This window comes from Clarias gariepinus, chromosome 7, assembly GCF_024256425.1.
Source record: "Clarias gariepinus isolate MV-2021 ecotype Netherlands chromosome 7, CGAR_prim_01v2, whole genome shotgun sequence".
In the NCBI taxonomy this organism is placed as follows: Eukaryota; Metazoa; Chordata; class Actinopteri; order Siluriformes; family Clariidae; genus Clarias; species Clarias gariepinus.
Window position 1 is genome coordinate 19,828,152 of NC_071106.1, and position 27,976 is coordinate 19,856,127.

The 27,976-nt window shown below is 37.3% G+C and overlaps 1 protein-coding gene across 3 annotated transcripts; it reads right to left on the minus strand.

Annotated features, from left to right (window-relative positions):
* Positions 1 to 1,643: 1,643 nt before the first annotated feature.
* On the minus strand, positions 1,644 to 27,890 carry asz1 (ankyrin repeat, SAM and basic leucine zipper domain containing 1). Of its 3 annotated transcripts, none has more exons than XM_053500726.1 (14): positions 27,815 to 27,890; positions 27,483 to 27,627; positions 27,209 to 27,308; positions 26,964 to 27,086; positions 18,955 to 19,069; positions 13,117 to 13,228; positions 12,755 to 12,889; positions 10,539 to 10,660; positions 10,320 to 10,392; positions 10,102 to 10,158; positions 8,258 to 8,370; positions 4,969 to 5,074; positions 4,471 to 4,584; positions 1,644 to 2,003 (listed from the first exon to the last, which is right to left on the minus strand). In XM_053500726.1, the coding sequence occupies exons 2-14, from the start codon at positions 27,588 to 27,590 to the stop codon at positions 1,851 to 1,853; spliced, it is 1,431 nt and encodes a 476-aa protein (XP_053356701.1). In that variant the 5' UTR covers positions 27,591 to 27,627; positions 27,815 to 27,890; the 3' UTR covers positions 1,644 to 1,850. The 3 variants fall into 3 exon arrangements, with proteins under 3 accessions (XP_053356701.1, XP_053356703.1, XP_053356702.1); XM_053500728.1 differs by lacking the exon at positions 27,815 to 27,890 and adding an exon at positions 27,756 to 27,796; XM_053500727.1 differs by lacking the exon at positions 27,815 to 27,890 and having other exon boundaries at positions 27,483 to 27,733.
* Positions 27,891 to 27,976: the final 86 nt, after the last annotated feature.

Consider the following 27,976-nt stretch of genomic DNA (forward strand, 5'->3'; position numbering starts at 1 on the left):
GAAAATGGTCATAGCCTCCAAAATGCAAAGTCTGTCATCTATTTGATCAGCTGCATTTTTTTTTACCTAAAGCAAACTATCATCATAAACCATTTGTTAAAGGTAACTTTGAGCAAAACCTTTGTACAATCAAGTTAACATGAAAGGAAGTTAAAAACAAAACTAAAAACAGAATCATTCTCAGAGGCTGACTTTGAAGTGTGTTGCTTGTGACAACTGAAAAATTTATCCTGCTCTAAGCAAAGCTACTGTGAGCTACAGTAGAAACTGAGGATACAACGAACAGTCACAATCACTGTTTGTGAAAAGCACCAAAAAGTTGCTTAAAACGACACTGTGCACATAGCGATGGTCTTGAGAGATCCTTTAAATATGTAAACAGCTAAGAGTCTGTGCAAAGGCCTGTTTTACCAGAGTCTTATTCCCAGAAGTACAGCATACTGAGTTACAATCTGTTTATATTCTGTATTTCAGTATTTATAATTCCACTGTTTTTAACAGGACTCCCTATATCACTGAGAGGAACAACCCTCTTGATAATGCCAAGATAGTTGAGAACTGTTAATGGAACTGACATATACAAGCAATGCAGGCATGTAGACTTAACTAATTGTTAGCTCTTCTTCTGGCAAAGAAGGTGGATTCCAAAAAACATATTTCCAAGGTATTGAACACTGACAAAGTATTGAATTACACTTTCTAAAAGGTTAACAGGTTCTCAACCCGTCCTGGAGAAACCGCCTTTCCTGCATGATTTAGTCTTTTCTGTACTCCTGACACACTCACACCAATTTGTAATTAGATTAATGTTATGTAGAGATGTGGACAAATTAGTTGATGCCCTTACAGCTCTTTGGAAGGATATGTCATTCTTCCTGAAGGGTAAGTGGAGGGTGGGTACATCCAGTTGTGCCCTAGACCTAGTTCTACCTAAGCAGGTGAGGGTGAAGGCCCCTTCACTCCCCCTGAAAAGCAATTAAATTAAAAACAATATGTATTTAATAAGATTAAAATGTTCTATTATACTGGTATTTTATGTCCTGAATTCAATGGAAATTATATGGAAATACAGTCAGAGGAAGACACCCCTTCATATGGTTGCTTGACTTGTACCAGACAGCTCTACAAGTATACCTATACTGTAAATATATTTCTAGTGTACTTTTAAATAAAGCAAGTGAAAAAATAACTTAGAAATCAGCTGAAGATTTCTGAATCTTAAGAAATCAGCAAAGAAATCAGCAAAGGTAAAAGAGGACAAATGTAATGGGGAATTACACTGAATGGCATTTCCAAATTGCCTGTAGTGTATGAGAGTGGGAACGCTTGTGCCCTGCAATAGACTGGCACCCCATCCAGGGTGTATCCTGTCTTGTAGCCTGAGTCCCCTGGGATAAGCTACAGGCCTCCCGCATCCCTGTACAGGAAGAGCGGTATAAACAGTGAGTAAGTGAGAGAGTGAGTGTAGTAAACTAATAAAAGGCATTTCAGCACCACAGACAGCAGCTTGTATGTACTTTCTCTGCAAAATTCCAAGAAAACCAAAACATAAAAACATTATTTTATAAATATTACACTCACACAGCAGCTCCTATAAAGCTTATGTAACCAAGCACATATTTAACTCAAACTATGACTGCAAGTGTTAAGTGGAAACAATTTTAATTAGGCAAAAACAAAACACTGATCTTCTTGATCAACTGCATATTTAACATAAGTTATGCCATCATAATAAACCATTAAGAACACAAAGAAAGTCAAGAAAAACTAGAGATTATGTGACAATAACACAAGTAAAAAATAAAGGGAATACACTGATGGCAAAAAAAAAAAACTGAACAAAACAGTTCTCAAAGGTAGACTCTGAAGTGTCTTGCTTGTGAGAACAGTAGCAGTAATCCTGCTCCAATCACAGCGACTGCAAGCTTCTTCATAACCCGTCCTCTTGTGCTGCTCTGGGAACTTGGCAAAGGAGGATTGAAGGCGCAATCAGTGGGATCCAACTAAAAGGAAGCATTACAAAGTTAAAGAGGTCAGTGACAATCATTGCTCTAATGTTCATCAGTAAGTTTAGTGAAATGTACCGAACAAAGCTTTTGCTAAACAGAACCGAATGTAACTCCAGTGGAAGTGGACAGAAAAATTAGCTTAAATATACAGTAAACAGCATGTCCCATGCAGTATATTTGGGTGACTGTTGTAATGCTGAAGGTAAAGATTACCAGACAGTCTATTTCCTAAAAGACTAGCATAATGAAATATAATCGGTTTATATCAATATTTAACGTTTCAATGTTTTAAACAAAATCACATACACTACTGACTGGAATGTACCAGACAAACCAGACAATGCCAGAACAATCACCATGGACTACATAAAACACACACTACCTGGCCAAAAACATAACTGCACCTTTTATTTATTTAACCAAATATAAAGATGAATCCTGCGGCCATAATCACTACAAGGCCTTGGCTAATTTTCTTTACAAATATGGATGAAAATAAATGTTTTGCATAAGCCCTGGCGAATGTGCTTTGCCATCCGTAATCAAATCTAGATGGTACAAAGCAATATCACGGTGTGTACTTTCGTAAGCTTGTCTTCTGACATACTGATGACTTTTGGAATTAAGAATCTGAAATGTGGACTCATCATTACCCATTCAACGTTCATCCTCCAGTTCCTGCACAAGTATTTACTGTAGCATTCCATTCCATTTAACGGGAATCTTTGCCAATTGGCCTTCCTTAGACATGACTAATTCTTCAAGACGATTTTTTTATAGGCTGTCTTTTTACAGTATACAGTAAATACTGACTTCTTCCGGTTTGGTCGCTGAAATTTTCCACCCACAATCAAGTTCTCACACGCAACAGCTGCCAGCTAAGCAGGGTGAGTACTAGCATATGCTAGTTCCACGACATAAGCAGTTTATGGACATTGTTTAAATCTTGTGGCTTTAAAAAAATTTTTTTTTATTATTTTACCACTGGTTATTTAAAAAAATTAAATCAGAAATAGTTCTAATCCTAATTACGAAATAAAAAATTTATTTAGTTATCTATATAAATAAAAAAAGGTTTTATTTGTACATTGGTCAGAACTCATTGGAGGACCCGAAACCAGTCTCAGACAAATTTCTGTCTGTTTGTTTGTCACAGCATCTAGTTTTTTTTAACTTTTGTTTTTTTAAACTTAATCATTATTTTTGCCATGAGGTGGGAGTGGCTATATGCTTTACTTAACAGAGCGAATGAACTCGATAGTTTACAGGGTATACACACAGTATGCAGAAGACACAGAAACAATGGCAATGCACCTACAAAATCCTCAATACAGACACACATGACCGCGCGACTCATCATGGGACTCAAAACAAATGGGACGTACCCTATGAAAATTGAACTTTGTGCCATAAATTAAATTAAAATGTTTAGTGGAAGGGAAGTTATGAGCAGTTTTAGTGCAACCGCAAGTTTTGGCAGCGTACAGTGCGTGCATCAAACTGTGGGTGCGTCTTGAATATCTGCCTGAAGTTCAACCTGTACCATAAGTGAAATCAAAATGGTGAGTAAAAGCGATCTCATGATGTTATGTGGCGGATTCAATAATCTACTTTAAAATATGCTATTTGCTCAAAGTAAACAACCACCTGCACCAATAAATATTAATTAAAAAACCTAAACTGAACATTCTCCTAGGGATTGCTTAACTTTATCACAGCGCGTTAGTGGTATAAGTGAATTTAAACATGCTGGAGTTGTTTTAAGAGAAAACCTATCAATTTTTTCGACTTTAGTTGATTTTTAGCTGTAACCTTTTTACTTTTTCTGCAAAGTTTACTTGTCAATGACGTGTACTTAGACTAGTTTGTTATAAATGATGTCTCATGGCCCACCTGCATACCCTTATGTCCCACACTGCGCCACCCAACAGGGAAGAGTAACGTCATCTTTTTTTTTTTTTTTTTTTTCTTATCTTGAAGAGCATAAGTAATCACGCTTCCCGAACCATAAATGACTCTGGCATCCATGAGATTCAAACCAGTCTATACTTTTTTTAGCCATATCATAAATTATTAATAAACATTAAAAAAATTTGAAAATAATATTACTCTAAGTGTAGTACTTAATTTCCACTTTATTTTTTTTTTTCCTATACAAATTAAACTGTGGTGTGATTGGGGAGATCTCTAAAAATGCTTGTCTCTCCCTCTCTCCTGAAGAGCGTTAGAAGATAAGATAAACCACATCGGTTGAGTCTTCTCTCAGCACATGGCCTCCATTCACTGTCAGATTCCAGCCTGACACAGAGGGCACGCTGGCTGCCCTCTGCGCTCCAACTCTTTACTCAAGACTGCACTGCTCCTGAGTTATGAGCTGCGAAAGGTTCGGCCATCACACACTGTCCTGAGTGAATTCTCAATTTAGACAGATTATACGAAGAAATGTGAAAATGCTGCTGACCTTGATGAGGAGGTCCTTGAGACAGACCACTTCTTTCTGCAGGTCTCCGGCCTGAGCCACTAGATCTGTACATATGGCCTGAGCGTCCTTCCTACGATCCCAAGTCAGAACAAGCTGCGGGGTCAAATCAAATTTTAAAAATTGGTTGATGATAGAAACGTTTGCAAACATAAGAAAAGTAATAGGTAGTAAGCCACAAATAGGAGTGTTTTACTGAAAAATGTTAAATTGTGATTTCAGTATTAATCCATGGGAAAACACTGACCTCACAAGACTGCTTAGCAATGAAGTAAACTACAACAAATATCTGAATCTTTACTGACAGGCAACCTGTAGTAAATCAATATCGTTAAAGCTTTAAATCAAGTTCAAGATTAAATGTTATTTCTAATTGTCTATTACTTTTTTAAAAAATTTACTGACTGCATTACTTGTGCGGGCTTGGTAACTGGCCATTATAAAGGAAGCAGAAGTATAAAGGAGTGTGTGTTTTTAAACCTGTGATGAGCTACAGGGAAACCTGCTGATGACATCCTGTACCATCTCAGTTAGGTAACAGCACTGCTGCTTCAGGCTGATTAGAAAATTATAGAGCTCCTCACTCCTGCAAAACAAATGCTCGCTATTAGGGAAGAAAACACAGAATTCAACTCAGACTTCAAACAAGGAAAAAAAACGTGCACAGAAATGCTCACTTTTAGAACAGACTATTTGTCCAAAAAAAAGACAAAAATCCTTACAACTATACACACTTTTATACAAGCAATAATTAGCACTAATTTCACAATCTATGCAAATATTTTCTCAATGATATGTAAATACATTTGGTGATAGAATCATTGAGACACTTCTTCCATCACTTAGCATGTCAAACCCTGTAATGGCTGACAGGCCAGTAATGCTGATAGCTCTATCTTAACAGAGAATCTCTCCAAGCAGCCGTTTTCTTCTCCTAACAGTCTGTCAGAGGCTGCAGTAAACACTGTCAGGCTCTCTGGAGTTACTATCTCCTGCAGCATGAAGAGATGGACCAGAGTGTTGCTTTGTTAGTTTTTCTTTGAACAAATGAAAGACAGGCTTGTGTTAGATGACTAAGTGTCAGGTAAGAGCCACTGTGCCAACACACATCATGAGCAGCTTCATCATCTTTTACTCAGGCAAAAAAAAAAAAATCCCAAAATCATGCTCCTGAAGTCAATGGCGCTCAAGTAAATGTTTTCAAGTAAATATGTAAAATTGTTCTGGCAAAACATATTTTTTATCTACTCTTTTATAATTTTATAGCTTTAAAACAAATTGAATAATCTAAATTACTGCAGGAAAAAACATGTTCAATTATGGATTAGACAACTTAAAATGACAAAGTATGTGTTCTTGCAGATCCCATTAGGCAGAAAATCAAGCCTTGCCATGGATTTGTATGTAACCTGACATGCCTTTAGTGTGTGTTTATAGGCTACCTATCAGAACAGGATTAAATGTGGAATTTACTGAATGACCCCATGCCCTCAGGGTAGCCCCTTAACTCTGAATGAAGAAACTCATAGATTGATTAGCTTCATTAAGGTAAGACATGGCATATGAGCAAACTGCTCAGAACCATCCGTCAAAACATGAGCAAGGGGAAACCGCACTTACTCATTCCTCACTTCACAAATCATTATTAGAGCTCAAACCATTAACACGGGTTCATCTGGAATACACTGGCCGTCCTACTTCAAACAAGGGGAATCTTGCTAAATGCCAGAAAGGTGCAGTTCAAATCTTGGAGCACTTTTTCCTTTTGGAAGAGAGACACTAAATGCCTCAGACTGAAATAAATGCAGAGCGGTCACACACACAAAGGAGACAATAACAGTAGTACATATTTCACTAGTACAAAATCTGCTGTGGGGTTGTATGACAGGCTGGTTAATTAAGACTTCCATAAAGCCCTGCATAAATACTTAAGTACTGTAAGCCTGGCCTGACACATTATAAACATTTTTTCATGGGTGAAAGCAACAAGTGCGTCCTGCCTAATATTGTCCACCCTGGGGTATCAAAACAGATCTGACCCATTGAGGCATAGCACATTATCCTGCTGAATGAAGCCACTGCCACTTGATGATGCAGATCAAAAAGTTAAAAAGCACTGTATAAATAAAACTGAACTGAATTAAAATCATGGGCACAGGTTTAACTGAATTTCCCCCTTATGTTCTAGAGCTGTGCAATTTTTAACAAATATTTTATTTATGATGTTAACTTTCAAATGTTAAGCCTGTCTATCATCCAGGTGAGGTTGTTAGCTGAAACGTTCACTACTCATCCAAATAGCTTTCTCAGTCTGAAGTAGGTTGTTAAGTTCCCAATATTTTAGTCCTCCAAGGTTAAAGGAACCTCCCTTGTCTGAAAGGGCTTGTGGAGAAGTAAGAGTAAGAGGGAGAGTTGTTAGAGAGTTGAGGGGAGAAGCTGTTAAAATGGAAACAGCAATACAGAGAGATAATGGAAGTCTTTTAAGTGTGGCTTTTTTGGTGGACCTGTGAAGAGGTCTTGATCTTCCTGGAGATGGATAAAAGTGCAGCATGAAAAAATAGGAGACAATTTGTGCTTAAGATCTACAGCTCTGTCCTTTTGCACACAGATGGCTACTTTTACCCCTCTTTCGAAACCATCCATCCTCTCTGTCCAAAATCCATACATTCTTATCCTTAAATGCGTGTCTTATGTCTGTCAGACAAGAGCATGTAAAATTTCAAATGTTAAATTCTCTAAAACTGACGAAATCCTTAGAAAACGTGCTATAGCTTTTGCAAAAAACTAATTCCATCTTCTGCAAATACTTGTATTTTGTGAGATTACTGAAACTACTTCCACTTTTACCTTTATAAGGGTAGTTTGTGCAATAGCGCCACCTATTGGACTGGCATGCAAAGAGGAGATCAGCAAAGAAAAGAAGATTACCTCTTTGCAGAGATGACGTACAAAAAAAAAGTTAAACAGCATTTTAATGAATTTTAGATACTTTTCGTTTTTTTAATACTTAGAAACCTGTACAGCTGTTTGAGACAAATTAGACAATAAAGATGTCATTAAATTGAATTGATCATAATGCACAAAAATCAAACTAGATAGTTTACAGTATAGCCATGGCCAAAAGGTTTGAGAATAACACAAATATAAATTTTCACACAGCCTGTTGCTTCAATGTTTTTAGATCTATTTGATAGATTTTTAAAAAATATAATTACAAGAGTTAAAAAGAGTCCCCAAAAGACCTCAGTAAATAATTAGTCCTGTGTCTGTGTCGTGCCAACAGTAAAGTTTCCTGAGACCTCTCATGTGGAGTTGCTTCTCAGCCAAGGGAGTGTGCTCATTCAAAATTTTGCAGAAGAACACAGCCATGATAAAAGAATGGTACAAAAACTTTCTCTGAGAGAAACTTCCAAGCCAAAAACAGTTTGGTGACGAGCAATGCCTTTTCCAGCATGATGGAACACATTGGCATAGAGCAAAACATGGAAAAAAAATTCGGAACCATGGCCAGGAAACCCCCCACACCTTAATCCCATTGAGAACATGTGGTCCTCTGCTGGGTCCTCTGCTGTTGCAGTCAAACCACTTTAAGATTTTAAAATAGTCAAAGCAGCTCGCACCATCACCCATGTCACAAAAATTATTCATTTTGTTTATTCTGACATTACTTTTAACTGAAGCTTGTAATCTGTATCTGCATGATTATTTTATTTTATTAGTCAAACTCACAAAATGATTTAGCAGCTGCTTAGGTTAGTGGGGATCTTACCCACTGTGTATGTTGTCAAGCTGGGTCAAGGTGTCAAGATCCACTTTTTCAAGGTGAACCTCTTCAACTGCATTAAGAATCTTCTTTTGGTCTTCAGGGTCTGTTATTCCAATCTACACATTGGCATTAGGAAACCAGGATTAGTCCATTTTCATCAAAGTGGTGTAAGACTAGATTATAAGCAGTTGATTTAACGTAAATCAACCTCAGGTGCATGAAATACAGTATGCTCCTGCCTATTAGTGCCCTATTTTCTTACACATGCATAAAGCACATTACAAATACAGCCTAACAAAATACATTCCAGTAAAGCAGTGTTAGTGCTTGTGTCAAAGGTTGCTAAAAAGACCTAGAAAAAAAAGGTTCTTAGTATCTTTAAAATGACATAAATGGTGTGCACAAAAATAAAAAAAAAATAAATAAAAAAAATTAAAAAAAAATTTGGTTTTGAAACTACAGTGAAACTTTGGATACGAGCATAATTCGTTCCGGAAGCAGGCTCGTATTCCAAAACACTTGTAAACCAAATTTTATTTTCCCATAAGAAATAATGGATGGAAAAATAAATACATAAAAATAATTAACACAAAGTATAATGTAAAAATAAAAAAAAAATTACCAGCACTTTACCTTTTAAAAGAACTAAAAAGAAAATAGATTTTTAACCTTCAAATGAGACTTTATTACACAGTAAACCTTTTTTATGTGAATTTCACATAAACACACATTAACGGAAAGACTGTTTTGTCCCAAAAATTAGCAAGGAACATTACTAATGACACTCGTGTGAGCGCATACTAACGAAATTACTGCTGTAAAGTAAAACAAACAAACAAATGAACCTGCACTTTTACCCTTGAAAAGAATCGCGACAGAGTAGAGTTTCTGTGAGGAACAGTGTGTGTGTTTGTGCGTGTGCGTGAGTGAAGCACCCCCTCTCTGCTTCACACACACACAAACACACACATACTCTAAATGCGCGCCCGTGATAGAAGTGCATGCGTGTTACATGATACTCGGTGCTCGTACAGAAAGACTTGCTCGTTTTCCAAATCAAAATGTATTAAAATTCTTTGCTCGTCTTGTGGAACACTCGCAAACCACGTTACTCATAACTCGAGGTTTCGCTGTATTTGATTTAAATGAAATTGATATGAGCACAAATAGAGAATTGACAACAAAGTCATGGGACATTACACAGACCATTTCGCCAAGGCTAACAACAATAACATTTAAAAATTATAAATAAATAACCCATTACATTCTTTTTTTTAAGCATTAATGTCACTTTCAAATCTATATTAGTATTTCTTAACTTTAATATACTATGTTTAAATTGTTTAGATAAATAACAAAGTGGAATTTTTTACATTAATAATTCGCTTCACTACGTACAGTATATGTGTCTATGAGCTTTCCATGCTGATACAATTTAAAATCACATGAACTTTCAGATATAAAATAATGAACCATCATGGGACCCTTATTACTACCAGTATCACTCTAGCAAACAATTAAACATAGATATAAAAACATAAAATCACAGGAATTACTGTTGCAAATTATGTTTGAAAGCCACACATTTAATAGGATACTTTACACTATTTACACTATTACACTAACGCTCCATCAGTGAGCCCACATACTGCAACATCATGTCCTTGTTTCAGAAACTTACACATTCTATGAGCTATTGCTTCTTGGGGCAGTTCACAACATGCAGGATTATATGGCATTTTGAGCTATTTTGGCAACTAGTATTAAAAATATTGAAATGGTAGTTATGTGCTATTTATCTTGTTTATGAATTTTTCAATACAGTATCTCATTCACTGCACACTTACATTTTCTAAGTCTGCTTTTTCCATTGTCAACAAGTGGCCCCAAGTGATGTCATTCTCCTGAAGTGAGAAACAAAAAGTTAGAAACACGATGCACTGATCAACTACATTTATATATGTAACTACACACCCCATAACTTAATGTTTTAAGTGCAAGTCTAAAAAGTAAAATCTGGCATGACATATGATCCAGCCTATATAATACGAAAAAGTGTTCTCACCATCATGACATCTGAGAGATAATCAAGTTTCAGTCCATGCAGTAGTAGGTCAATATCACACAGTTTAATCGAACTGCAAGCAATGCAAAATATTTTTATTTTATTTATTATAATATTTTTATTATATTAGTATATAACATTATTACAGTGTGTCATTTTTCCCCATCATCACTAGAGGGCATGCTAGCCACAGTCTGCAGGAACTAGGTTGGAACTTACCTCTCCTTTGAGACGGACAGAGGTTCAGGGTTTCGGGTGAGAAATTTAAACACAGTTTCAGCTTTGGAGGGCACTGCACCATTACCCGTGGGGTCACTTGGAGAGCTGAGAGTCTTGTAGATCTTTGGAGAGGAAGGTTTAATTTTGAAATGAACCACAATTTAAATTCAGAACAGAAACAACACTGACACCTATGGTTCACCCTGGTTCTCACAATCATAGACATCTAAAAAGGATAGACTGGACATACTGTACCCGCTACTTCCCATGTTAACTTGACATTATATGAGTTCTTGCTACTGCGCAGGAGTCCAAATGTATAGCGTGACTTATTTTGCTTGTCCTTCATGTGATTAGTCACGATTAATGCCATTGAATCAAGGAAATGGTGATGGCGAAGAGCTGTAGAACGTGGGAACATATTTCTTGACAGACAATTAGTGAAGAATCACATACTGTACATTTTGAGAAAATTTCTTTTAAAAATCTGACAATTTTATGATTGTTAAAAAATTATAAAATTTACAAAGTAAAGGGGAAATTTTGGTGCATCGCAGCACTTTTATTGAGTCTAAATAATGACAGATGTTTGTCACAGAATTGAAGACCTGTACTGGAATATATTTACTTCACATTTTGTATGATGAGCTGGCTTTCATACAGTAAATGAATCATAATGCTTTTATGAGCTCATAATGAGTTTGTTGAATGAATATATGCACACAATTGCATGCCACAACAATATCAATGAAATGTATATAAAAACACAAAACCTTAGGTGGTATATAGAGAACGTAACACAGAAAACATAATAGTTTTCTCTCAATGTCTAGCAAGAACCAACGATGTTACGATCACGATGTTACTGCACCAGTCAACAGGAGCAGCAAGTAAGCTCAGTTTATCCTTTTAGATGTCTATGCTTTTAAATTTTGCCACAATAGGGCAAACACAACAAAAACCATCATATTTATTGAGCTAATAGCTGGTTTAAAAAAAAGGTCTCTTGACTTGAAGCAGTCTGAGCTAAGCCTTAAAAACAAGTAGATACATAAACAATCTTGAAACTTATGACAATCTCTTTATAAAAATGTGCCCTGTGAATTAAATGTCCATCAATTTGGACCTTGATGCATTCTACAAATAGCAAATAAATGTTATTTGACACAATTAAATAACAAGCTAAAAACTGGATAATTGGAATATGGTGATGAAAAAATTCACAAGGTAGTCAAACATGCTTTAAAAGCCATAACAAACAGTACAAGAAAGAATAATCCCATCTTACACAACTGCTTTACTCAACGTTCCATTCACACACATGAGTTTTTAAAACACAGCATACAGTAGAGATTCGATTTGTTTTTCAATGGATAATGTCCTCCCCCTTACCAGTACATGCGCGGTGGGCCGGAATGCCAAGACACCCATGTCTACATGACAGGCCAATCTATTAATGTCCAATATACTGTAACAGAAGTTTAGTAATATGGCAGTAATACCAAATGACACCACATGGTGACACTTTCTTTTTGTTGTGGTAGACCAGAGCTGAACAAGAAGTAGTTTTGCTACAACACTGCTCTGATCACCTATCTGATGAATTCATTCTCCTAAGTAATGAGCGGTGCAGGGTTTGACTGCTATATTCTTCAGCTAGTGTTAAACTAGTGGTGAACTGGCTTATTAAAGTCAATGTTTAATACTGTCGAAATAAAATGGAGCTAATGCTAACTACAGGCTTCGCTCGCCGCAGTAAGGTTAGATCCCGCATCACCATTAACATTTTATAATGTAACTTTGCTGGGTTTATATTATACCTGAATAAGTTAAAACTGTTATTTTATTTGTGTAAAATGTCTACTGTCAGACATTCAATCTGAGTGCTGTTGAAAAACCTGTACAATTACTGTATAAAGGCCCTGGGCTCTGCAAATCAGCACTTCTCTGTAGTACACTCAGAATAATACTTTCTGTCACAGTTGTGAAACCTCCCATGTAGTTGTCAAAAATAAACTAACAAATAGGTTGACCTCTCCAAATTAGCATTACTCTGTAGTAGTCGTACTCATGGAAACTACCAATAAATAGTCTTGTATTGTGCGAGAAGCAAATATCCAACAATTTTAGAGCACGTTCATGTAAAACCCCCATCATTCTCTTGTCAGTGCTTAAAAAAAAATTCTCTTTAGGTTCTAAGGTCATAGGTCACTTACCTGCAGGTGTTTGAATGATTTGGCCAGGTCAGCTGCTGTATTTCCTGCCTTACTTTTAATGGACTTGTCGGCTCCAAGTTGTAGTAGTTTCAGAACTGCAGTTTCATGGCCGTGCTGGACAGCCAACATGAGCGCCTAATTGACCAGATATTCTAATTTATTATCTCTGCAAACACCAATGATTTTGGCCTTATAGTTCTAAAGAATAATGCTAGTGCAGTTCAATTCTGCTTAGAGCAGCTGGCAGACATGAGGCAGATTGGGTTTAATCATTTCATGAATGAAATGACATGCCAGGCAGACTATAAACATTCATTTTAGACACAAAAACCTAGAAACCATGACTGATGTGTGAAGAGTACCGTGTAGCCACTGTCATCCTGAAAGTTGAGCTCAGCTCCATGGGACACCAGCAGATTAATCACCTGAGAATACCCGTACCTGGCGGCCAGCATGAGACACGTCACACGCCTCCTGCGCAAAAGGGAAAACGGTGCATGTCAAAGGCATTCCTGTGCTCACTGTTTTCCTAAGTTTCAAGGTTGCAGGGTAGTTCATGGGTTAGTCCAAGTCCGATCGGGTACAGTTTAACACAAAGTTAAACCATAAACTAGTGACAATTAGTGTGACATGTGGAAGTGCTGTTTTGAACGAAAAGGTTAACAGAGTAAGACTGCATATAATCAGTTTGGTAAAATATTTGACATACTCTGACACAGATGTTTATAATCCAGTTTAAACTTTTTACAGCATTTCAGCATTACATGAGAGAAAACTGGAGAAAAGAAAAAAAATATATATACACACACACACACACACACACACAGTATATATACACTACTCACAATAAGTTAGGGATATTATTTACATAAGTGCTTTTCCTATTTGCTTTGAGATTGAATAAAATAAGTAAAAGTTCCCTTTGATATTACTAATAATTAATGAGAAGAAACACAATTTTAATTAGTTTAATATTTATTATGTACAAAATTTAGACGATAACAAGGATAGCCTTAAATAATAAAAATTGACAATGTCAGTAGCAGGTGTTTCCACCATTTGCAGCAATGACAGCTTGACAGCAACATCTCATGCTCCTCACTAGCCTCATGATGTTGTTCTGAGGCAATGCGATCCACTTTACCACAAGTGCTACACGCAGTTCTGCCAGGTCACATGGGGGTGGGGTACAATCATCCAGTCTCTGCTTCAACTCGTCCCAGACGTGCTCTATGGGGTTCAGGTCAGGGGACATTGATGGCCATAACATATGAGGCACTCCAACTTCTTGAAGTCGAGCTGTGACAATTCTGCCATGTGGTGGAGCGTTATCATCCATAAACAGAAAGTTGGGGGTGTGCTGGCGGAATTGGGGGATGATTATGGGTTCTAAGATGTCTCTGACGACAATCATCAGTGAACAGGACGGTAGACCACTGCTGCATTGTCCAGGTCACATGGTCTTGTGAACTGCAAACTCTTACGGCGGTGTTTTGGTGTCAATGGAGTCACCTACAACAGTCGTCTGGCATTCAAGCCAAAGCGGTGGAGTTGGTTGCGAATGGTTTGTCTGAAAACCCTAGTACCCCTCGCATCTCGCAAACGGGCCTGCAGGTGTGGCAGTTGCATAACGATGTCTGAGTGTCCATAGGTACTGGTCATCGTTGCGGTCTGTCACTCGTGGGGCTCCACTCCTGGGTCGGTCATGAACTCTGCCAGTAGTTCTGTGTCTTGATGCAAGTCTGCTGATAACACTTTGAGACACATCAAGTCCACGAGCAACATCTGACTGCCTGCCACCGACCTGTGGGCATGCCATAGCCAGGTGGCGCTGCTCGTCCGTTAAGTGACATCGTGTGTTCATGTCTGTTTTAATGATGAACTTGGAATGACTTACTGACAATACCAGCTTTTTATACCCACAGAATGTTAAAACTGATGCCACATTGAAAAAGGTTGTCTTTTGGGATTGGCACACCTGTACACAATGAGACCATTACATGGAAAACACAAAATGAGGTGTGTCTCTCACCCCAATACAATTGCCTCCCTATTCCAAAAATGTCTGAAGTGAAACAAACACCATATGTATGACATCCACTAAGTCTCTCACAAAATCCCTAACTTATTGTGAGTAGTGTGTGTGTGTGATATCTATACATCTCTCTCTCTCTCTCTCTCTCTCTCTATATATATATATATATATATATATATATATATATATATATATATATATATATATATATATAGAGAGAGAGAGAGAGAGAGAGAGAACACTAAACTGATGAACAGAGATGGTGCTATTAAGTTGCATCATGGGGAAACTGTAATGTATAAATGTGACTCATATTTATGGAAGCGCAGTAAAAAGCAGAAGCTCTCGTCAAACATTACACAGCATGGTGTGTGACTGTAGCATGGGTTTATGGGAAAATGTCCAAACCATTTATCATTATGCCTGACATTTCCCAGGCATTTAATCTTCAGCACTACAACGTCATGTACAGGTGAGGGAGGGCACGTTCATTCCTCAACATGACACTATCTACGCACGGTCCTTTGACAAACTGTGTGATGAGTTACATGCACCTGTTCCCAGGGTAGCATAACAATAATCAGGAAGTTCAATCAATTCAGGAAGTTTGCTAAATTAGATCTATTAAATGGTTTAAAAGCATAATAGTAATAATAGATAATAGTACAAGTTATATTACAGTTACTGAAGAATGTAAAAGATGCATCATTCAGAATGTTTACCACAGGAAACTGCATTTATAACAGAATAATCAGTTTGTATTTTCCCATAAATATCTGACAATGATCATGTAAAATGTTTATTTATATTGCATGTGCTAATTAATTAAAGATAAAAAAAAAGTATGTTATGTAATCTTCTTAATTGATAATATGAAGCAACATATCATAGGAATGACAATAATATCTACCTCTTATCAGAGTTACCAGTATCAGGCTTACTTGTGCAATGCATTATCGCAAAGCTCTTAAACATTGTAGCAATCCATGTTTGATGGTGCAATGATGCAATTATTTAAAGCAAAATGCGAGAATGCCCTAAAGTAATTTCCCTTGAAACTCGACATTATTAAAAGCCACATAAAGCTGCATGACACTGTGTTCATTCATTAATTGCTAACAAATGCTTCATTCTGTTTAAAGTGGATTAAATTTAAATTAAAATCCGATATATACATCAATTGTCTGTATGAGATTGTCAAGCAATGTTTACGCAATAAATAAATACATATGGCTTTAAAAAAAAAAAAATTTATTCCCACAATGTTTTATGTTCAAGGACAACGTTCACTAAAATTAGGGCTATTGTCTTAAAGGTTACTAATAGCACTGGAGTTAATGGCTCAGCCCTTTCCTGGATCATTAAAAGCAAGTAAAATAACAAGTACACTAGGAGTTACTCATTCTCCTCGGTGGATCTGTCAAAGGGGTCAGATGGCCACAGGTTAAACCCCAGGACCACCAAGCTGCCACATTTGCAAGGCCCTCAGCCCTCAAATGCTCATGAATAAGGGCATCTGCCACATGCTATAAATCTAACTGGAAACATTATAGTCCGTCAAGAGGAAAATAAATGACATTTTATGGGATCATCAATTTCGGACAATAGCTCAAACACAACCTCATTTAAAATTTTTATCCCCAGCATGTAGCAACATTTAAAAATGCTCAGCTCATGAACTGACATAAACAAATCTGAGGCTTCGACCCGTACAATCTGCAAGTCATGTGTTATGTGTGCCCTTCGGATTTCCACTATTTATGGAAAAAATGTCTACAGGAAACGCTACAGACATGGAGCATCTCAATAATGCCGTGGCTACGGATTCGGTTTACCAGTCCTGTTACTGGCATGCAGCTGTCAAATACCACTCAAGTGCGATCTTCAAAAGCCTAAGAAGAAGGGCAGTGCTTCATCGTCATCGCATAGCCACTTCCCTCTGCATCTTGTTACCACTTTTCAAATATTTTGTCTGGACAGGATACAACCACTTTCATACCAGTCAACACAGCAAAGCGCTTGTTGATACTGGGTCATGTGCACAGCTTGGGCTGCAGATGATGTGCAGCTGGTGGAAGAGCTACTTAGTGTGTGTGGGTGCAGTACAAGTGCACAATCACCACCCTGATTCCTACCTCACGCATCAAACACTGTTTTCATTCAAATGTTTCCGAAAAGTCAGCAAAAAAAAAGGGCAAATGATTGAGTTTCCATTGCACGTTGGTATGCGAATACACTGTATAGGTTACAATAAGATTCCATTTTATGACAGCCAAATACAAACATCGGTGGGTTATGACTCTATCCGATCGGAAAGGCATTTCAAAACAGTTGACCACTTGAGCATAATGAATTGTCCACACTGTAACAAGCAATTTGTCCATTTATGTCTACAATTAAGGGACAAACTGCCCTGTTACTTAAAAACTTTTTATTAGGACGTTCATCATTTATCAGCTTGCACTATTCTCCATTATCAGGTCAACCTAATTAGTTTAAACAAAAGAATTTAACTATAGCGATCGCTCATTCACATGCACAATACACACTGGTTTAATCTGGTTTCCATCTTTAAATTTCTTTTCATCAAAACTTAAGCTCTCTTTGCAAGAAGACAATCTCTACTGTCCCTGGCTCTTTACCCTATACATCTGTCACAGACCTTTTCTCTTGTTCCTGAAAAAATAGCAGAGACAAACATGACAAACAAATCTCACGTTGATTTTGTGAGAGTTATGAATCAGGTGCCTCATCGAACTCTGTCATCCTACCTTACCAGAAACCACTTGATTTAATCATTTACTTAAAAAACTAAATCCTTGAACAGTGTACTTTCTTCCATGCTGTTTGAACATTACCGTTATCTGGATGGTATTCTTAGTCCCTGACCTAGTAAACTAGCATGAGGAAGACTACAAGGCACTGCTGTGAGGCAAACTGGATAAGAAAATCTACTAAATTATTTAACTAAACATATAAAATGCAAATAAATTGAAAATAAAGTTGGAAAAATCTTATTGAATAGTGAAACGGATAATCAACAATTTGGATTATGAATTACCTGGGGACATTGTGTGATTTGTAATAATTGCGGAGGTTATCCGTGATCTTAATCCCGTGCAAATCGGCCATGTCTGTAATTTGTAAAGTAAAAATTTCCCCGCAAATGACAGACCATATTTCACTGAAGGTCCAGTGATAATATTAGTCCCGTGCGAATCAGCATGCCTGTGATTTGGCCAGTATTTAGCGGGGTCGTATATAATTATTTCAAGGTTTGTGTGTGTGCGCCTTTTTATCCATCTTCTGCGAAGAATGGACGCTGTGTTGGAGTGAAAGTATTTTGGGTGCTGGGTGCAGAAACAGTAAAATCGTGAATAGGGCTTTATCTGTATAAAATGTAATATTATTTGTAATATGTAAAATAAATATATACGATATATAATATGCAATAATACATAAACGCAATATTTATTTGTATGAAAAACATAATATCCAGGAGATAGGTCAGTAAATTCTGAGTAAAATCGCAGGCTTCGCTTATCCCGTGTGAATGCGCCACTTGAAACTCAGAATAGTGGGCGAATGGTACTTTAGTTAGGTTTTACTTTTCTCAGTTTTTAAAAATATAAATAAAAATAATAAAAATGTTAAAAGCAAATCAAGCTAAAACCAAGGATAAGCAAAGTAGCAGCGGTTAAATACAATGCTCAGCCAAAAAACAGTCGTCACCTGGATTTAACTAAGGGAAAAGTTAAGAGCCTTTCATTGAATAATTATTGCGGTGATTTAATATGGTTCATCTGGAAAAAAGTTATTTAACCCTGACTGATGCAGTGAGTAGCTTCTTATTTCTTAATCAACCATGTCAGAAAACATATCCTGTGGTTTTGGCAAAGATTTACCGTTTCAGCAGCGTCAAATTATTGTGCCGCATCAAGAACAGAAACCAACTAAGGAGACTGAAACTGCTAAAACTACTAAAATTGGATTAAAAAAATGTTCAATGCACTTAATCTTAAAGTACCTACTTTTTTTCAGATAAAAGCAAAAAACAACAAGAACAAAAAAAATTAATCATACAAGATTTTTTTTATTCTTGTAGGAACATGTGAGGCCACCCTATCTGAACCAACTTGCCCGCATGAACACACATGCACTTTACCTGCTGGAAATGTTCGGGTCAGCGTTGCGACTCAGCAGCAGAGCCATACACTTGCTGATGTTCTCCTCAGAGACAGAATTTGCTGTGCAAGCTGCCATTAGCACGGTGTAATGACCTGAGTGCAATCAAAAAAATAGGGGAGAACACAAGCTCAAGATTAGTGTCAGCAAACTCTAATGAAAAAGAGCAAATTAAAGTAACAAAGTACTTAAAAATACTTTACAGTTGAGGTAAAACTAGAAATGATTTGCAAAAACAACAGTGGAGCTTCTTAAACAAGAACTAAACATGATCACATTTGCACTAAGTGTGAAATTCAATTTTGCAATGGATGAATGGTGTACATAATTGTGTGCGAGGGCAATGTATGCACACTGTCGTGTTGCAAACATATTTGCTCTGATTAGAGGCAGGTTTAGGCTACATTTGCAAGTCTGGCTGATGGTAGGATGCAGACTTCGAATCGTTGTGTCTGCAATTGAGTAGGAAAATAAATAAAGCACCAGTGTTGGGCCAGTGCAATGACGCCAGCATCACGCTCTGTGTACTGGCATTATCCATCACTGCTGCATTCTTCTCTCTCTAAGCAGAACAAAAGCTATGAAGCAGCGATTGGCTTCAGATTTAATTATTTCCTTTCAAAGCCGGCAAACATGCAGACACTCAAATACACACAGAGACTGGACACAGCGGAAATGTCTAAATTACTTCACTCACTCTTCCAACCAGCATATAAACTGAACACACAACAGCAGATTAATTGGATGGTCTCAATAACCCCGTTTTTGCGTCACAACTCTGAAATCAAGTCAGATGAAACAAGCATTAAATCTCAACTCAGGGCTAAAATTAACCCACACACACACACACACACACACACACACACACACACACACACACAAACACACACACACAGAGATCAACATTAAATAATATAATGACAAGCACTGCCTTTGTCCACATAAAATATTAATTCTACTCTGGAAAGCATTCAAGAAAGCAAAGGTTTATTATTATCAAGTATATTATTACTATTATAATTAACCCTAGGCACGTGACACTCGTCGAGACGATTAATACAAATCCCCCAAAATGATTATTTTATGGCACATTTATTTTGCAGGGATTTGTCAATGTACAAATAACAAATTAATTATCACAAATTACAATAAATAAATATTGTTTGTGGTGAAAAATTACAGGAAACTATTTTTATTATAAAATAAGCAATATAAAAATATACATGCATTTTAGACCATAACACAGTAGCGTACTGTATGTAGTGAGCATAATAAGGTCAGTGGATACATTTGTTACATGGACCACAAAAAAGCAGGTGATTCAGCACTATCAGCCCAATCAACCAAAAATCCATCCGAAAGGAAAACATCATGAAGACTATGTTGCGCTTGGATTCATGGTGGGGATGGTGGGGGCAGAGGAGAGACCTCTGTGTGTTTTGTGTCTTAAACCACTGGCAGCAGACAGCATGAGACAAAGTAGGAAGACACTTATCGACAACACACCCCAGTCACGTTAATAAGCCACTCGACTTCTTTAAAAGAAAGCTCTAGATAAGTGACAAACTAAGCCTGTTATAACAATTGCACGTGTATTTTATCTGTTTTGAACTTGGTGTTATTTGATCTTATTGGTTTAGAAATTGATTTTTCAATAAATAGTTTGTTGTCAAGTGGGGCTTGAAAATTCTCCCACCCCGTTAAGTGGGGAATGACAGAAAATGTTTGAGAACCACTGCCATAGTGTAACCTTACATTAGTAGCAGTGTTTGTTTCACTTAATGACTATGATTTAATCTACATGTGAGATTGACAAGCATTAGCATATGCTTGGTATAGTTGGTTATTTATACAGCTGTTTCAAGTGTCAAGTGTAAAAACTGATGCTGGTTTAAAGCCAAAAGGTAGTCACACCAATTATTGACTTGATTCAGATTGTTTTAGAATTCTTTTCACTCACTTTACATTTTGTAAATGTATAAAAATAACCAATTAAAATATACATTTTTTGAAAATATTCTTACTTTACAGCATCTCCACACCTCCAGGGTGCTCTACTGTATATATGGATTTCATAAAAGTGCTAACAATAGCTGCTGAAACAGCAAAAACGAGTTGTCTTTCTTCTGGACTGCAACAAACACTGCCAACTTACTACTTGCCATTTTCTGAAGCAAAATTCCAAGCATATTTTTGCTAAAATCACATCCATTGTGTAAAATGAATAAGTGGTCGCATGAACATGTTTAAGCCTAGTTTGCACAAGACTTATCGATGTTGCATGCATGCTGTTTTAGAATACATACCCATTTACGTTAGTCAGACCCAAGTCATTTGTAATTATGAACGTGCACCATCATGGCATTCAAATGCAATATAATAAAAAAAAAAAATCATGGAAATATATAATTTCAAAGTTTTAGATTACCTCCTTGTGGTGTTATTTGGTCATAGTCATGGTAATTTTGCAAAATAATTCACTGTGCCTATGAAGTTATCACTCAAGCATTCAAAGTTGGTCTTTATGGCAAAATGATGAGCAAATGGTAAATTAAGTAGATGAGGCACACTCACAAACCACTTTATTAGGAACCAGTGGCGGCTGGTGAAAATTTTTCCTGGTGGGGCTGATGTGACAAAATATTTTTTTGCTTAGTCCAATATAAGAATTAAAATCAACAGTCAGACGATGATTACAATTAACAGTAATGATTTAATCTCTTCCTCAAAATCACCAGTTTCACAGATAAAGTAAATGAACAAATTTCCATTGTATAATGCATGCTTAAGAGAGTATCAAATACAATAATCAACATCAAAGGGTATGATCAGCTGGATCACCTTTCAAGCAAAGTTGCATCTTAAAGTGGTTCACACAAAGAAAAACAGTTTTAAAAATGCAATTTAACACAACAGTCTAAAACGGGTATATTAATAAGGATCTCACCGAATTTGGTGGAAACTGCTCTTCGCTCGTTAAGTTCGCCATCATTACTATGATTGGCCACGCCTCAAAAGAAAAAAAACTTAAATCTCGCGGTATTTTCTGCTGCTTGGGGCAGAATTTTCAGCGCCCCAAGACCATAAAATTCTGAGAAACTGATTGGCCGCATATTTATTAATTTACCCTAGCAACAGCTACATGACTGGCTATTTGGCTGCACTCAGGGGCGCTTTTTCTCAGCGCCCCATGACAGAAACGATACAAGTCTGTCTGTGGAAATTCACTGGTGAATGAATGTCACTAGGTGGGAAATGTTGTATATGTTATTCTTATCGCATGTAGGCTTATACTGGTGGGTAAACCGAATTTAAAAACTTAATTTGTAAAAATATATTTTACATTTTTAGCCCCTCTTATCAGGGAGGGCACCTTATACACCTGCTTATTAATGCAAATATCCAATCAAGCAATCATAATTTAGTATTGCGAGTCATACAGGTTGAGTGTTTTAGTAAGTTTATTTTTTTTCGGTCTGAAAATTTTTCAGATGACTTTTCCTAAATAGCAAGACATTTCTTCCCACAGAACTTCCTGCTTTTTAAGCTATATTTAAATTAAGACTGGTTAGAAAATACCGTGGCTTGCAAAAGTATTCGGCCCCTTGAACTTTTCCACATTTTGTCACATTACAGCCACAAACATGAATCAATTTTATTGAAATTCCACGTGAAAGACCAATACAAAGTGGTGTACACGTGAGAAGTGTAACAAAAATCATACATGATTCCAAACATTTTTTACAAATAAATAACTGAAAAGTGGGGTGTGCGTAATTATTCATCCCCCTGAGTCAATACTTTGTAGAACCACCTTTTGCTGCAATTACAGCTGCCAGTCTTTTAGGGCATGTCTCTACCAGCTTTGCACATCTAGAGACTGAAATCCTTGCCCATTCTCCTTTGCAAAACAGCTCCAGCTCAGTCAGATTAGATGGACAGCGTTTGTGAAGAGCAGTTTTCAGATCTTGCCACACATTCTCGATTGCATTTAGATCTGGACTTTGACTGGGCCATTCTAACACATGGATATGTTTTGTTTTAAACCATTCCATTGTTGCCCTGGCTTTATGTTTAGGGTCGTTGTCCTGCTGGAAGGTGAACCTCCGCCCCAGTCTCAAGTCTTTTGCAGACTCCAAGAGGTTTTCTTCCCAGATTGCCCTGTATTTGGCTCCATCCATCTTCCCATCAACTCTGACCAGCTTCCCTGTCCCTGCTGAAGATAAGCACCCCCAGAGCATGATGCTGCCACCACCAGATTTGACAGTGGGGATGGTGTGTTCAGAGTGATGTGCAGTGTTATTTTTTTCACCACACATAGCGTTTTGCATTTTGGCCAAAAAGTTCCATTTTGGTCTCATCTGACCAAAGCACCTTCTTCCACATGTTTGCTGTGTCCCCCACATGGCTTGTGGCAAACTGCAAATGGGACTTCTTATTGTTTTGTGTTAACAATGGCTTTCTTCTTGCCACTCTTCCATAAAGGCCAACTTTGTGCAGTGCACGACTAATAGTTGTCCTATGGACAGATTCCCCCACCTGAGCTGTAGATCTCTGCAGCTCGTCCAGAGTCACCATAGGCCTCTTGGCTGCATTTCTGATCAGCGCTCTCCTTGTTCGGCCTGTGAGTTTAGGTGGACGGCCTTGTCTTGGTAGGTTTACAGTTGTGCCATACCCCTTCTATTTCTGAATAATCGCTTGCTCCGTGGGATGTTCAAGGCTTTGAAAATCTTTTTGTAGCCTAAGCCTGCTTTAAATTTCTCAATACCTTATCCCTGACCTGTCTGGTGTGTTCTTTGTACATGGTGTTGTTCCTCCCAATATTCTTTTAGACAACCTCTGAGGCTGTCACAGAGCAGCTGTATTTGTACTGACATTAGATTACACACAGGTGCACTCTATTTAGTCATAAGCACTCATCAGGCAATGTCTATGGGCAACTGACTGCAAAATGTGAAAAAGTTCAAGGGGGCCGAATACTTTTGCAAGCCACTGTATAGACACGGTACAAACATTAATGAGATTAGCGGTGCCTTTTTAGTGTATTATAAATAAATAAATAAATGAGACCCACATCACCTGGCAGCAATTCACTGGAAGTAGTCTAATCCCTCTGATCTGACAATTTAGGCCTGTCATAACTGCACTATCATGGCGCCTGTCAGGATGTAGTTCTAGGAGTTGTATACAGTAAGTAAGGAGAAGTTGTACTTGTGGCTTGAAAGGCTCAAGATATAGTGCAAGATTCTATGGGTAGAGAAGACAATACGTGTTAACATGCTATTAGGTAGCTTCTGACCAGAAAAATTATCTAATACAAAGAACGTGCCAACAAACTAATTGTAATACTAGGATAATGTATTGATCATAGCCCTTATGGCAGGCCTGTGTTCATTGTTTCAATGGAAGAGATAAGACTTCTTCTAGTGAACTGCTGCTAGGTGGTGCATGGCTTATTTTAACCAGCATTACTCAGAACATGATAAAGAGGAGTATGTACACTATTTACTAATATCTGGATTTTGGCATGGTGTCTGAACAGCCAACTCCTAATAGCGGGCTCAAGACTCATCTTTTTATTAAGCACTTAAATTGATATTTATGGTACAATAAAAAGGCACATCTAATTTTCACATTAACTGAAAATTTAAATAAAGCAATAAAAAAATTACATTGTTACATTAATAGTTTACAAATTATTATATTCAAATATGTACAACTTGACATTTAAGTTTAAATATATAAACTAAAGATGATCATTTTTGCAGTTTATATGTTGTCATTCCTCTATAATCCTACAGATGGTGCATTCTAAACTATTCCAACATTGGCAAGCAGCCCAGCGTGCTGTGTGGTAGAAGCAATAAAAATTGTGTCTATGTTTATAAAATCATGATACAGTGGGACCTTGGATTGTAAGTGTTTCGCAAAAACGAGCAAAAAAAAAACAAAAAACAAGTGGGAGGTCTTCAATAATGAGCGGTATTGGGGGTAATCGTCTTCCATGTTCACGCATTTTTTATTTTGTGTTTGTATGTGTGCGCACGCTTGTGTAAGTGAGAGTCAAACTAGTGTGTGTGTGTGTGTGTGTGTGTGTGAGAATGTGGTCCTCAACAGCAGCCCCTTCCTCCTCCTCTCCTCTCTCTGGTTTCAATCACTACAGCTACTTAAATATTCTTTTCAAAGGTTAAGTGCAGGTTAATTTGTTTTATTCTTACTTTATATTTTGGATCTATTATTTTTTTATGAATATCTTTAGGTTGTGGAATGAATCGTCCAAGTTTCCTTTATTTCTAATTGTGAAATTCACTTTGATATACAAGTGCTTACACTTCTGGAATAAATTATGCTCACAATCCAAGGTTTACCCTAATAAACACATACAGTACTGTCCAATGTTCTCGTTTTAAAGAATGGTTTTTCTCTCTCTTATTTTTAGTCAATGTCAGAAAAATTGTTTTTGTTTGATACACCAAACAGCAACCTATGAATCAATCATTCAAGCATAAAAAAATTAAAAATAAATATTCTAACTTAAGGCATGAACCAGTGAGAAAAAGTTCGGCAGTTCGGCTGAGGTAGTTATATAAATAACCAATTTTATTGTAAAAATGTATGTGTAAAAATAAAGTGTAACTTTAGGCACCTGTTTCAGCAAACATCTATTCACATGACTTTCATTTGATCTACATCACTTAAATTTAAAATAAAGAAATGAGTGGTGGCTCAAGAATTTTGCACAGTACTGTAAGTAAAATGTGCCACTTTGTGCACATTAGATTAGTAATCTTTTTCTTGGTCTTTCAGCTAATCCCTTTCAGGTGTCGCCACACTGAATCATCTGCCTCCACCTAATTCTATCCTCTGCTTACCCCAACTAACTTCCTGTCCTCTCTCACTGCATCCCTAAATCTCCTCTTTGGTCTTTCTTTAGACCTCCTGGCTGGCAGTTTCAACCTCAGCATCCTTCCACCAATATGCTCACAATCTCTCCTTTGAACATGTTCAAACCACCTCAATCTGGTCTCTCTGACTTTATCTCCAAAACATCTAACATGGGTTGTCCCTCTGATGAACTCATTCTTGATCCTATCCATTCCTGTTACTCCCAAAGAGAAACTCAACATTTTCATCTCTGCTACCTCCAACTCTGCTTCCTGTCTTTTCTTCAGTGCCACCGTCTCTAAGCCATAGAGCATTACTGGTCTCACCATTGTCTTGAACAACTTTCCTTTCACTCTCGCTGATACTCTTTAATGTACCAAGCAATAGACATAATCTCACAGGCAGGATCTAATCAAGTAGTTAGGCCAATCATTTACAGCTGTACAAAAAATGCTAAAGCACAAAAGACTTCCTATACAATTGTGGGCTAAAGCTTTGTTTAAATAATTTAACACATACTGTATGTACTGTATATGACTCAAAAACATAGTGCCTTCTGCTCCCTTAAATATTAGCGAATCTATCTTTTATGCTTAAGATTCATTACAAATCATACATTTTTACCTTTTCGTGATGAATCCCAAAATGTTATAGTGTTAGCCAGTGCACATTATATATTTAGGGTTTTATTTATTGCTCCTCAGTTTTTATGGATAATAAACTTATGGCTGAGCATAAAGTTTCAGATTGCAATGCAATGTTTGTTAACTTCACTTCCCTTAAAACTTTTCGAACACACACACACACACACACACACACACGCATATATATATATATATATTACTGCATAGTAAGGTTATTTCATCTCATATCCCTACTTTTGTCAGTATGGCAGGGTCATTATACATTGCGAGCAGAGACAAGGTTAACGGCCTTGCTCAAGAACCCAACAGTGGCAACCTGGCGGAGCTGGGGCTTGAACTGCTACCCCTCTGATCAGTAATTTAGAGCCTTAATGCACTGAGCCACCATCGCTCCATTAAAGAGAGCTGTCCGGAAAAACAGCCATGAAATTAAACCTGGGCTTTAGTTTTGACTCTTTACCGCTGCTGAAGTTGGCACTGGCTCCGCGGTCCAGCAGCAGCTTGGCCAGCTCACTGTGACCGACATGGACAGCACACATGAGAGGAGTCCAATCAAAGCCCAGACGTGTCTCCACGTCCATACCTAAGAAACACAAGCACAGACACTACTGGTCTTCAGGAAACATAAACATCCAATGCAGCTACGTTAAAAACATGACATTGGTCTTGTTTGATTTATTTAATCGAGCTAGCAAAGCCACATACCAGTGTCCAGTAACTGGCGCACGAGATCGACGTCCCCCGCTGTAATGGCTCTTTTCATGACGGCCACGGTGTCCCCAGGGACTGTTGTCTGCTTAGACACCTAAAATAACATAAAATAACAACTGTTATAGGCTCTAAAACCGGATATTCACAGAAAAGTCGGTTTAAAAGTCAACAGTAGAGTGTGGGGGTAAAAAAAAAAAAAAAAAAAAAACTTAGTCACGGCTAGTTTTTTTTTTAGCTAACTTCCTAGCTGAGCATATTTTTTTATTACCTCAGGGTCGAGATTCTTCGTAGCACAAATAGCACCGACATCCCACTCTTCATCACTTCCATCACTTTCCTCGCCAGCAGGAAAGGCATATTCAATGTTCTCCAGCATGACTGTTTCTTTCCCGTCTGCTGTAACGTTTACCTACCTGTTGATATCACCAACACAAACCATCAGCTAGTGTCAGGGCTACATGAACATGTCCACTAGCACAGGGAGTACACACAGCAAGACAATTTGACATGGTTCTTAAACATTAATGAAAGCGCTTTTCACTTTCAGCCGTTATTTCCTCCATTTGTTATATAATTCCTGAGCATTTACAAGTACAGTACCTTGTATTAGTGAGCTTTAGTATCACTAGGTAGCGCCCTCACGCTGCAGAAAAATAAACTGCGTTGAAAAACCGCGTGTTACCGTAGACGCGGTCTGACGTTTTAAATATTATTTATTTCCTATGAATTTAACACATTCAATCCACACGATAAATCTTTTAA